The 13,454-nt window shown below is 42.2% G+C and overlaps 2 protein-coding genes across 4 annotated transcripts in view; both read right to left on the reverse strand.

Moving 5' to 3' along the window:
* LOC107227674 (tubulin monoglutamylase TTLL4-like) overlaps window positions 1-2,247 on the reverse strand; it is a 101,399-nt gene extending 99,152 nt beyond the window's left edge. Inside the window, exons 1-2 of the mRNA XM_046746349.1 lie at window positions 1,600-2,247; window positions 18-109 (exon numbers count right to left, since the gene is read on the reverse strand). The gene's annotated coding sequence lies outside the window, so the exon portion shown is untranslated. The remainder of the gene's footprint in view (window positions 1-17; window positions 110-1,599) is intronic.
* Window positions 2,248-2,727: 480 nt separating this feature from the next.
* The window catches only part of LOC107227669, a 94,452-nt gene continuing 83,725 nt past the window's right edge, over window positions 2,728-13,454 (reverse strand). For 2 of the 3 annotated variants that reach the window (XM_046746359.1, XM_046746358.1), the window contains 2 exons: window positions 5,604-6,102; window positions 2,728-4,413 (listed from right to left, as the gene is read on the reverse strand). In XM_046746359.1, coding sequence (XP_046602315.1) covers window positions 2,998-4,395 — 1,398 coding nt within the window. In that variant the 5' untranslated portion in view covers window positions 4,396-4,413; window positions 5,604-6,102 and the 3' untranslated portion in view covers window positions 2,728-2,997. Of the gene's footprint in view, window positions 4,414-5,603; window positions 6,103-6,666; window positions 8,375-11,571; window positions 11,802-13,454 lie in introns of those variants that run through there. The other variant, XM_046746357.1, reaches the window with a different exon arrangement.

Raw genomic sequence — 13,454 nt, forward strand, 5'->3', positions numbered from 1 at the left:
TCAATTTATCGGTATACCTGGCACGGGTCAAAGCTCCACGTCTAGAGATCACTGCACAAGGATATCCTCCACTTCAAAGGATGAAGGATTCAATCAAATACCCGTGCACCTGAAGGATTGTAATTTTACAATTAGTTGAATCGGAATTCAAATATATTTGAACGATCAAATTGCTGTTCAATATCACCAATTCGGCCCGGTACGATAATTTTATGAGGAGTAAAATCAAGTGTAACACTCGGAAACTTGGAGGCGTTAAGTAGAAAGAGACAAACATATATATCTGTAGGATTGAACGTGCAAAAGAATCAGATTGAATACATTACAGAGCGTATCCTATACTCGGGGCCTCCTCTTTGTGCGATGCTTCGTAGTCTCATTGTATAGTTCACTACCTCTGGTCTGAGAGTTGAATGTGCGCGTATATTTGTACGTGTGTGTGTGTGTGCGTGCCTGCGTATTACGAAATTCTGCCACATCTTGTATACTGCTGCCGAGTACAGGGTATGCATGCTGTATAATAAATACATACCTATAGTAGCATTTATTGTATCGATACAACGTACGCAAACGGCAACCTAACCATCAACTATTAATGTTTTGATTTTAAAGTTTTCTTGTACTTCTATGCATTGATACGTGTATTTTTATGTACTATTAAACAAATCATCAAGTGATTGAAGTTAAAATATATGTTTGTTTCTCTTATCATTTTGGAAGATGCGTTCATTTACCCTCTTTTTCTATTCGATATATATCATAATTATCGTTCGTAAGGAGTAAACTCCAGTCGTGCGTCGGTGCTGACACACACCCTTTTTTCTAATCGAAAAATAACTATACAACGAAGTTCAAACTGTAAACATGTTTTATTTCAGCATTTCGAAATTTTCTGTCTTTCTCGTAAATGGCTGGGGCATTGTAACACTATGGGCTAGTACTGCAACCACGTGCCGCCTAACCCCAAACTTTATTTCCCAACCTTGGCACTCCCCTTCTCAGTGTAATATGCACGAGCTGCCACGTGGTTGCGTCATCCTTTCTTATTCCTGCGTTGCGCTTGCGCGTTTTCTCTCTCCCTCTCCCTCTCTCTCTCTCGCTCGCTCTCTCTCTCTCTCTCGCAGTAGCAGTCAACAACGTCACAAATTTCATTACGTCACTGACTGGCGGCAGTAATATGTCGCGCGATTTCGGAACGCGGTTGCCAGTACTTGCAGTACTGCGAGTATACTTCGGAATACACCCTAGGTTACAAACCTCTTCCCACTCATGATGTAAGTATACAACATCATGTTCCCACTACTATTTCCTTTCCCACTTCTCGACGCGATCTAAAAATAGGTGGCACGAGACACCCAGCAGCGCCTATGCAACAAGCTTCGGCAACAGCGACAGCGTCGTCACGTGACCGAACCGCCATTACATTCGATCAGTCGAGAATGATCGATGAGCGCAGAATCGCGGACATTTGCGCGGGAATCGGAGATTACTCTAACCTGTACCGAATTCTCGCGGAGGTTTCGATCGACTCGGAAAGAAATATCGCCCAGGTATTTCAACGACGATGTATTTTTCGTCGGAAGAAAAAACGTCACTCACCTTATTCCTCAGTTTAACACCGTTTGCCGGCGTTCTGACCGGTGAGCCCTGCTTGTCACTGAGCTTTTCTATTGACCAAGTCATAAAAATAACACGAAAGCTCTCAAGCTTGCGTGGTTTTTTTTCTTCACCAGCAATGAATTTTCGATCAAGATATTTTTCGAATCGGTGTCTGTGAGGAGCGAAAGCGACGTGCCGGCGAAAGCTATCTCGGCGGCGGTCAGCGACGTTGTGCCAACGGAATTACGGCGAAGCACAGCTAAGTGCCAAGCGATTCTTTTCTCCATCCCCACCACCTCGCTGCCGCCTGAACAATGTCAAGGACACGAGTGATTCACCTCGAGAGTGACCAAACCATGGATTGATTAGGTACAGCAAGTCGCGACGCGTTCATTCGGGTCGTTGATCTTCTGTACGATTAGAAATCAAGCCACTTTGTACAACTAGCCGCAGATGCCTTGTCCCAGAGAAGGTTGGGTTTCTGATTGATAAATTGTTATCTTAAGGGGATGCCCCAAAACGATTTCGACTTTATCGTACATATCTCCAAATATCAATGTCCGCGTATCTCAAACGCGATAAAGAGCTCAAAGTCTCGTTTTATACGCAGTTATGAACAAAAACGCTTCGATACATTTTCATCTGACGTAAAAATAAAGAAATGGCAGGAATCCTACGAATTTACTATTGCAATTTCGTAGGATCCGTGCTGTTTCTTTATTTCTGCGTTAAATGAAAATGTATTGTAGTGTAATTGTTCAGAATTGTGTATAGAACGGGGTTTTCGAATCCTTTTTAGCATTACGTCAACAACTTCAAGTTTAAAGGAATGGCAAGTTGTTCGATCTTTATCTGAATCCGGAGAGACTCTCTAATCTAATCGAGTCACAGCCAAGATGGCTTGATTATAACTACGTACCTACCGCAATAAGGTTAAAATTACAGTTCAGAAATTTTCTGCTTGGATAAAAAACTTCAGCCTGAACAGATGTAGAAATTGTACGAACCACTTTTACTTTCTTATCACGATCTCCTTCGCTTTGCCTTGATTTTGATGCTCGATCGCTGTCAGCTCGTATTTTTTATCTTTGCCCAAGTGGCCAGTAGCTGTAATGAGATGGACAGGTCTTGAAAGTGAGAATTTTTTATTCTAAATATGTACAGGAATGAATTGTTCGATTTTATATGTTACGGTATATTTCGGTTTTTAACTCACAATGGTCAGTTTTTTTCGGAATATAGTATGCAGTAGTCAATGTGTAATTGTAAGATAAACGACAAATCTATAAGAGTATTGTAACGTTGAGATTATTAGATTGCTCAGTTTACTTTCACTTCGAAAACTAAAGCAATGCACTTTATGTTGAACAATGTTAAAGGTACAATTTACGAAATCATTTAATACGGTTGAATAAAGAAGTTAATGTTTTTTTGTTTTGCAGCCTGATTCATCCGTTCGCAGATTGCGGCATTAATTCCGCTTGCAAAAACTGTCTTCAAGTTTGGAAACCTTTTGTGGTCGAAAAGAATGAGCTCTAGGGATTCCATGAACTCACCGCGACTGAGAACTTCGTCGTAGCAACGAAGATGTCTAAGTTCCGGCATTGTGGAAAATTCCAGGATACGCGAATCACCTGTATATTCAGGATGAATGATACATTCGAACATTTTCAATTTCCGAAACGAAGGCACTACCATTGGACGTGGGGGTGAATATTTTGGATAATGAAATGTCAAGTGCTCGATATTCACGCAGACTTTGCATATAAAATTCAAACCGGCTTGGGTGAGCTGCTTCAAGTTCAACATGGTGATATTTTTCCCAATGCTCGTCAAAAGCTCGTTCATATTGTCCATCGGCAATTGATAATTGTATCTACTGACAATAAAATTGAGCACTATGAGTTTATCGAGTCGCTTTAACGTGCAGAGATCGCCTTTGATTTCACCGTTGATGCGAAGATAACTCAAATTTGGGAACAGCTCTACGATAGCGTGCAGATGCTCGTCCGTAATCGAGTGGCATTTTATGGAGAATCGTTTCATGAAGGGACAGACTAACGATCTGGGCCTCGACAATACGTCAAAGCTCTCCTCGGCGGAATAAATCGCGTGGCGCCCCATGTTGAATTCGATAATTTTTTTGTTCGTAGAAAGCAGTTCATTTATCCCCGTATCGGTCACTTGACACCCGGCGACACAAAGGACGCGCAACTCGGAGCACGGACGAAGGGCTTTCAATCCATTGTCAGTAACGCGTCTAGATTCCTCGATATGCAGAACGAGCAACTTTGGACAGTTCGCTCCAACGACCTCGAGGTCACGGTCGACACACAAAAAGGTTACATGGAGTTCGATAAGATTTCGCAAGTCAAAGTTTTCTAGGCTCTTCGGTCCGATATGGTTCCACACGTGATGCAGCTTCAGTACGCTCAGCCTTTGAAACCTGCCCGCGTCCGCAGGATCGAAATATTTCATTATCTCACCGACACATTGCAGTCCGACAATATCTAGGTCCATTAATACTTCCAGTGCAGCTCTGTTATGGCTCGCAGAGTGAGTTTTATTCCGATTTCGCTGGATCCACAAAAACTTAGCCAGGAATTTCCTGCAGACCTCATTGTACAGTCTTGGTGGCAGACAAGGATGCGTGTATTCCTTGATCAGAACGATGGCTTGGCGTACGTCACTCAACGCCCGGTTTACGCATAGTTGGTCAACGTAATTTGCGAAATAAGCTGCAAGGCCGTCCAAGGCTGCTTTCCGCAAAGATTTCGGTACTCTCAATCTCGGCATCTCATCAAATCACTTCGCCTGCAAGCATACAAATTCCAAAGTATGAACTACACAGCGCTAGTAACTCCAAGTTTTTGCATTTTTAATGTAGTTAACGGGTGACAAAACTTGTATTTTTTTTTTTTTTTTCATTGCTTGTGGTAAACATTCGCATGCGCATTCAATCGATCACTAATTCAATTACTGCGCGAGGTTGGTTAATTGTTGCAAGATCGTCTGGCTTTCGTGGTAATAAATGCATGTCATTTCAAATTTTAAACCGTCAGAGAGTGGTTAAAAGTTATTCAGATGAGAGAGAACAGATGACTTTTTCGTTTGTTACATGGATGATGATGGAAACTTTGAGAAAGAAATTGGTTGAACTGAACTTGTTCAACCATTCCATGCTCTGATAAGATTTTTTACTCAAATGTCAACTATTGGTGAAGATTTTAAAGTCAAACGAAAAGAATGAATAATTTTTTTGATAGAGCATGGATTATTGTTGAAATACATCATGTTCTAAATTAGTTATAGCTGTACCTCGTAACCGATATCTGATTTATCAATTAGCGATAACTATAATTTTCATTGATATAATAACTCCCGAATTTAAAAACAGTAAATCTTATCAGCTGTCGGACCTGCTTTTAATGAAAATTCCTTGTCATTGTGGACTGCGCTAATAGTTGCACTGAGCAAATGTGGTCATATTGTTATACTTGATTTAGAACAGTACATTTCGTAACGGGTATGGATGAGGCATTTTAACAAGACGTGAGGTTCACGGTACGAGCCGAAGGCGAGACAAAAAACCTTACCCGTCCAAGTTTCGAACCGTAATTGTTATCACAAAAGCCAAAAGAAATTAAATTTCGAGGTAGACAGAAGTTGTACAAAAATGTAAAAGGCAAAGATTTTCATTCTCAATGATCAAACGAGTTGTCGAGTCGAACATTTTGATATTACACAAAAATACAATACCGCAATGTAAGATTCATTCTGTTTACTGACAATAAGCGAAAGAATAACCTGTAAAATTCATAAACCTACGTATAAATTCTGAAATGTCATATCCTACTTAAAAATCAAGCTTCGCTTCGCAAGCCCCATTCCATTCAGTTATCCATCTCTGAGAAATAATCATCTAGTCAGTCGATTGAAAATGAAATATCGCCGAGGTATTTCACCCACGACATATTTTCGGTGAGAAGAAAAACTTGACTCACCTCATTCCTCGGTTTAAGATCATTCGCCGGTGTCCTGTCCGGTGAGCCCTGCGTGCGTCACCGAGCTTTTCTAAAGCCCAGGCTCTTTCTTACAGACTTTGGCTTTGGTTTTTACTAACCCGTCTAATCTCAGCTTGCTTTCCTGGTCGGTGTCTACGTAGCGTGAGGGACGTTAAGTGAAAGCGATTTCAGCGGCGGTCAACGACGTTGTGCCGGCGAAACAGAGACAACGGTGAAGTTGCGGCCAAGTACTAAGCACGTTGTGTAACAAGTAACAATGTCAAGGACACGAGCGATTCAACTCGTGGGTGACCGAATGTTGCGTGTATTTGTTGTGCTTTAGTATCAGGCGTAAACACGGGCTCGCGGAAGGATCTCGCGACTTGCTTGCCCTTCCACGATCTCGTCTGTCGCCAGGATTACCGGATCAGCTGTTCTGGCCAGTCTTCGAGTGAACCTCAAGCGCGACACGACGCTGCGTTTCAGTCTAGAGATCGTTCTGTGAAACATAAAAAATAAAGTATACTTTATGTTTTCCATCTCGAACATTCTTTCTACAACCCTCTCCTCTCGCTTAATTAATTAATGCTACCTTTTCCTAGCGTAGCGCTATAGATTAATTAGATACGGGAGTACGCGACCTGTTCGTTCGGGTCGCTCTTCTACTGCACGATTCGAAATGAAGTCACTTGGTAAAACGAATCGCAGATGCTTGGTCCAAGGAAAGGGTTGAAATTTTTATTGATTTTTCATCCGAGATTCGAACGACTGGGAACTTTTTAAATCTTTCTTTCGAGTCGGAGAGACTCTTATCTAATCAAGTAACGTCGAGATAGCTTGATTACCACTACCGACCTACCGCAACAAGGTGAAGACGATACTTTTCGACGTTTGCTCTGATAAAAAGTTTGCGTGTACTTTCACTTACTTAATAGAATAGCGTTCACTTTAGCTTGATTTTGATGCTTTATAGCGACCAGCCTGCTGCTCGTTTTTATGACCTTTGCGTAAGATGGGAGTTGTCGAGAATAAATTGTCGACCGAATGACGGGGACACATGTTGGGAGTGAAATTGTTTTATTTTTAATACATGGATTAAGTAATTGTTCAATTTTGTATATGATAGTACATTTTAGCGTTAATCTCGTTTAAGAAAATATTTCTTCAAATATATAGTGCGCACCAGTCAATGTGTAATTGTACGACAAACGAAGAAATTATAAGAATATTGTAACGTTGAGATTGTCAACTCGTTGAGTTCACCTACATCAAACGATACGATAGCACGGTGTCGATTGAAAGAAGAAAAGAAAATAACGTAGATGTATCTTGAATAACGTTGGAGGTGTGATCTAGTACGACGGTGTTGAAGGTTGAAAAAAAAAATTAATGTTTCTTTCCGCCGCACGCTGATTTATGGATTCGCGGACTCCGTCAGCAACTGCGGGAGCGTAAACGGACTCCAAGTTCGGAAACTTTTCGTCATCTAACATAAGTGCCGCGATCATTTGGATCAAATGATAGTTAGGTTTAGTTATGGGAAAGAAATAAAGATCTTCAAGTTTGGGCATTCTAGAAAATTCCAGTATTTGCTGGCCGGAATAAGCAAAAGAATATTTCAACGTTTTCAGTTTTTTAAACGAAGGTACTATCAACGAATTAGGGGACAAATATTTCACACGGCAAAATGTCAAGAACTCAATATTCACGCAGAGTTTGTATAAGAAGTCCAATTCTTCTTGCTTCAGCTCCATCAAGTTCAACATGGTGATATTTTTCCCAATGCTCGCCAAAAGCTCGTTGACGTTCTCCATCGGCAAGTAATAATCGTATTTACTGATGACAAAATTGAGCTCCTCGAGTTCCTTGAGCCGATTTAACGTGCTGAGATTGCCTTCGATTTCACCGTTGATCCGAAGATGAGTCAAATTGGGGAACAGCTCTACGATAGCGAGCAGTTGCGCGTTCGTAATCGAGTCGGATTTTATGGAGAATCGCCTCATGTAGGGACAGACCAACGCTTTGGGCCTAGATAAGACGTCGAAGGTCCGCCTCTGCCGAGGAAAGGTGTGAAGCCCGACGTTGAACTCGGTAATTTTCTCGTTAACGTTGAGCAATTGGTTCACCCCGTTATCGGACACTTTGCACCCGACAATAGAAAGGATGCGCAACTCGGAGCAGGGCCGAAGGGCTCTCAATCCTCTGTCGGTAACGCTTTTGGCTCCCTCGATGTCCAGAAGCAACAACTTTGGGCAGGTCGTTCCGATGACCTCGAGGTCACGGTCGACGCACAGATAGGAGTAATGGAGCTCGGTAAGATCTTGCAACTCAAAGTTTCCAAGGCTCTTGGTTCCGACGTTCGTCCACGGGTGATCCAGCTTCAGTATGCTCAGCCTTCGAAACCTGTGCGCGTCTTCGTGATCGACGTTCTTCATTATCTCGGCGCCACAATGCAATCCGACGATATCGATGTCCATTAATACTTCGAGTGCAGCTCTGTTGTGGCAACCGGGACGATTTTCGTATCGATCCCGCTGGATCCAGAGGAATTTGTGCAGGAATTCCGAGCAGACCTCGTTGTATAGACTCGGTGGCAGGGAAGGATACACGTAACCTTTGATCTGAGCAACGCTTCGGCGTATATCACTTAACCTGCAGTCGATGCTTAATCGGTCAAAGTAATTTACGAAATGTGTTACCAGGCGCCCATAGGCTGCTTTCCGCAGAGGAGTCGGTTCTTTCAATCTCGGCATCTCATTGAATCACTTCGCCTGCAAGCATACAAATTCCAAAGTATGAACTACACAGCGCTAGTAACTCCAAGTTTTTGCATTTTTAATGTAGTTAACGGGTGACAAAACTTGTATTTTTTTTTTTTTTTTCATTGCTTGTGGTAGACAGTTGCATGCGCATTCAATCGATCACTAATTCAATTACTGCGCGAGGTTGGTTAATTGTTGCAAGATTGTCTGGCTTTCGTGGTAATAAATGCATGTGAATTCAAATTTTGAAACTGTCAGAGAGTGGTTAAAAGTTATTCAGATGAGAGAGAACAGATGATTTTTTCGTTTGTTACATGGATGATGATGGAAACTTTGAGAAAGAAATTGGTTGAACTGAACTTGTTCAACCATTCCATGCTCTGATAGGATTTTTTACTCAAATGTCAACTATTGGTGAAGATTTTAAAGTCAAACGATAAGAATGAATAATTTTTTTGATAGTGCATGGATTATTGTTGAAATACATCATGCTCTAAATTACTTATAGCTGTACCTCGTAACCGTTCTCTGATTTGTCATTCGGCGTTAATTATAATTTTCATTGATATTATGTAACTCCCGAATTTAAAAATCAGTAAATTTTATCAGCCGTCGGACTTGGTTTTAATATAATTTCCTTGTCATTGTGGACTGCGCTAATAGTTGCACTAAGCAAATGTGGTCATATTTTTATACTTGATTTAGAAGATATAACATTTCGCGAACAAAATTGAACTACGCCTAATTATTTTTCAAAGTAACAGACTTTTTAACGGACAGCGGGAGTACTGGGTCACGAACGCGTTCACCGTGTGAATTATTTTAGTGAAAAATCGAGGTTGTTATCTTTTGCAAATTGATTTATGCGAATAACGTCATCGTGAAGTTCGTGAAAGGGTCGAACCAGCCTCAAATTGGGAAATTTAATGTTATCGATCATAACTGATTCAGCGATTTTCAAAGCGTTATCAAAACCCTGAACCGTGAGAAATTTCAACTCGGGCATATCGCGGAATTCCAACACAGCGCGAAAGTCGTTAAGTCGCGTGAGAGCGAAGCACGTCAGCGTTTTCAATTTCCGAAACGGTGGGAAGAGCAATCTGTCAACTGGAACTTGTGGCTCATAATCAAATTCGAAATGTTCGATATTGTTGCAAGTTTTATAAAAAAAATCCAGGTCATCCCGTGTCAGGCAGGCAGCAGGAACAGCGTTGCTCAACTTCAGCACCAATATATTATCTCCAACGATTTTCATCAGCCGCTTGAGATCATCGATCCTCGGACATCGATGACCGTGATTAAAATTGACCTCCCTAAGTCGATTGAGAGCTTTCAGCGCGCAAATATCGCCCGAGAGTTCGGAGCAGATTCGAATGTGGGTAAGATTGGGAAAGAGCGCGACGACGGCTTGCAGACGGTCGTCAGTGACGGGTGTTGATTTCAGAGAGAACCGTCTGACGGACGGACAAACCAAGGAAATCGGGCGGGACGAAACGTCGAAGCTTTTCTCATCGCGCATGTTGTATCTACCAACGTTGAACTCCTCGATTTTCCGATGCGTCGAGAGCAGCTCGTTGACACCGTCGTCGGTCACGCGACAGCAGTAAAGATCGAGAACGCGGAGATCCGGGCACGAACTCAACGCCCGAAGTCCTCTGTCGGTAACCTTTACCGATCCAGCAACGTCCAGCACCTGAAGCTTCGGACAACGCTGTCCAACGACCTCGAGATCAAGGTCGGTGCAATTCCGCGGGTAGCGAAGCTCCGCGAGATCCTGAAGCCGGAATTTGGCCAGCGTCCTGGGTCCATGGTCCCAGAACCCGTCCAGATCCAGTTTCCTGAGTCCCCGAAAACGGTGGGAATCCCGGAGATCCAGGAACCGCAGGATATCGCCGCCGCATTTGAGTCCGGGAATTTCCAGGTCCATCATCACTTCCAGGACGGCTCTGTTGTGTCCGTCTGGACGAGGCTCGGAACGGTTGATACCGACCCGGTAAAACTCCTCCAGGAATACGGAGCAGAACTCTGCGAACAGGTTCGACAGTAGGCGAGGATGCAGGTGATGTTTGATCAGAGAAATCTGTCGGCGCAGTCTGCGCGAAACACCATCGATACTGAGCCGGTCGCAGCGATCCACAAAATGAGCGACCATGGCCTCGAAGCTGATGCTCTTCAGCGAGGATGGCTGCTTCGGTTTAGGCATCTCGATTTATCCGCTCGTCTGGAAGCACACAATTGTTCGGAGGTGACGACGCTTGTCTGGATGTTGGTGTTAGAGCTCTAGCTAGGCCGTTAGTTAAGAGATGTAGATTTGTTCGCGTGTTCTTCCTATCCAGCTGAAAGTATTCTCACTCAGGCCTTCTCGTGTTTCGCGGCAGATATTCGCATTGGTAAATTGGACATAAACAAGGACAGAAGACTGTTGTCGTAAGTGTATAAAAAATCAAGCCGATCATTCGATATCAAAATTAATACATGCTGTAACCTGGTTTTATCACACGACCGCCAAGCCGGAAAACCAGACGATCGCGAAACAATCTTTGCAACAATTTGGCACCCGCTATGATCTTGGATCAGATGGACGTACGTTGAAACTTCCCAGTAGCGGACATCTTCGGGACTGAAAATATTGTCCGTTATTAAGGAGTGTCCGTTATTCGGTACAATATTAACGTCTGTGTAACTGTCAGTTGTAAAGACGAATCCGTTATTGGGAGGTGTCCGTGAAGAGAAGTTTCACTGTATCGTAATTAATTTAGTTGGACGCAAGGTGCATCATTGCACCGATTTTTATCGAACAGTACAAGTACTCTGTCTATTCGTTACGCCATGGCTTACTCAATATTGTGGATAGTGGATGGACACTTTGGGGGTAGAGAAGAGAGAGAGAGAGATAGAGAGAGAGAGAAAGAGAGAGAGAGACACTCGTCAACGACGCGCTAATTTAACAAAATAAAACAAAGATGGTATATTCTACCTGTATTAGCGATACCACAGGGCAATCATAAAACAAAGAGTTATTAGAACGCTACGGCAATCTAACTGAAAAGGAGTCATGAAAAAAAAAAAATCGTTTCTCGTAAATTAGGAAAATTGAAAAGCGGAATTACATGAAAGAAAATAATCTTAATTAATCTACTACTAACTCCGCTGAGTTTGAGAGCTAGCAACATAAAATCTAAGTTGTAATCTGAATCCTAACTTACTGAATCGAATGCGATGCGATTCCGCTGTCTTGCAGCCAGTTTTTCAGTTCTTCGAAAAATCTTCCAAGCAACTTCGAAAGCTGGTGAAGCCTCGGCGGGAGCCAAGTAAATGGCTGATTTTATACAAGAGCAACGCTCCGACGGAGTTTGTTTGAATCGCTTTGGACTCCGAGATGGTGACAACGACTCGCGCAGTGGATCACCGAGATATCGAAAGTCAACTTCCGCAGCGAAGCCGGCTTTGAGTTTCGGCATCTTGCGTATGCGTAACAGGTGGACCTGAGTATCCGTAACAGATTTCATTTGAAAGGTTTCGTTTCCTTCGTATTGTATATAATTTACGTACTGTGAAGCCAAGCGCATGGTATGGGAAAATGTATGGAAGTAAATCTTGCGAGGCTGAGATTTTTTGCTTTCGGAAATTAGCGTGGGTGGGTTTATGTTGTGCTTGGGAAGATGGTGACAAGGAATTACCACGCTCGGTGTGTCAATTCCGGGGGTCACAGCTCGCGGTCAACAGGCGATTGCTCGTGCTCGGAAACGATACATTCGGCGTTGTATTGGGCCTATCTCACGTGCTTTCCTGTGCGAGAGGCTTACTTATGTCAAGCGCTTGTTTCTTCGCGATCTCAGTTACCGCAAAATTATAGTTCGCATAAATCGGCTTCGTGCTCTGAGACAGGTGTTGCGAGATAAGACCAGTTTCAATAAGCATTTATAAAAAAAGTTTAATAATCATGAAATGTAATGTGAGACTCCAACAACGTACACTTTATTTCTACGTTAATGTTGGGCGCCAATTACTTTCTGCAATAATAATCAAAGAACGGAACTTAAGTGTACATAGATTTTAGCGTAAAACCATGGGCTGTTTGGAGACTTAGGCTCGTAAATGAACGTAGGTAACGAATCGGTGGGCAAGACATACAGTTACATGTGATTTTGAGTAAATATTCGTTTATTATTCCGGAAGTTGGCGGGATATAAAAGTGAACATTTATTGGGTGTGGGAAAGTGTGTTGATTGTTCAAGAATTAGCATAATTGCAGTTGTACCTGGGAAAGCGAAGTGTGCGGAATAACGTCACTTCCGCTATGGGATAGTTATAAACAAGGAAAATTAATAAACCTTTGGTATTGGATACTTGCCCAACGATTAGTGATAACGAACCTATACTTACAGATGGTCACACGCATATATACCAGGATAAGAAATAAACATCCGCTGTCGAATGGTCATTACAAGGATAATTAGTTGTAAACCTTCACTATCCGATGGTTACACGCATACATACAATGATAAATAATAAGCCCCCGGTATCGGATGGTTCCTATTATATTTTACTAGGACCTCCCGACTATCCATAAATGTTACATTAAAAACCTGGAGGAAAATGGACGTTTGTATAGAACGAGACTGAAGCGAGCAGCCATAATTGGCGGTCAAACGTTTCAATGTTCATTCGAACAAGGTAGTGAGGACCGAGAATAAAAATTTAGTGAAATACCTTGAACCCCCAATAATTTTGATGAAGTTATGAGAATAAAACTGAACTGTATTTTTCTTTTTCCAAAAAATCTAACACTTTTGGCTGCTACATCCAGCTTCGTTTGTATGGACTCTTAGTTAGCTACGACGTGACTAGACGTTCATCGGGCTGTTCCCGAAAATTATATGTTAGCTCTACTAAGCGAATAACATGGAACTAAAACATGAATTTAAATACTCAGCAAAAAAGACTGAAGTCAATCTGCGGACACCATTGCTGATTTAACACGTAATGTCAAAGGGTTCGACAGACAGAAAGACCGAAGTACGATCTTATGTCTTATGTATAACGAATATGTGTCAGCCGATCTTATTCGCTAATTTGACTAATTAAT

The sequence above is a fragment of the Neodiprion lecontei genome, chromosome 1 (assembly GCF_021901455.1).
Source record: "Neodiprion lecontei isolate iyNeoLeco1 chromosome 1, iyNeoLeco1.1, whole genome shotgun sequence".
NCBI classification, from domain to species: domain Eukaryota; kingdom Metazoa; phylum Arthropoda; class Insecta; order Hymenoptera; family Diprionidae; genus Neodiprion; species Neodiprion lecontei.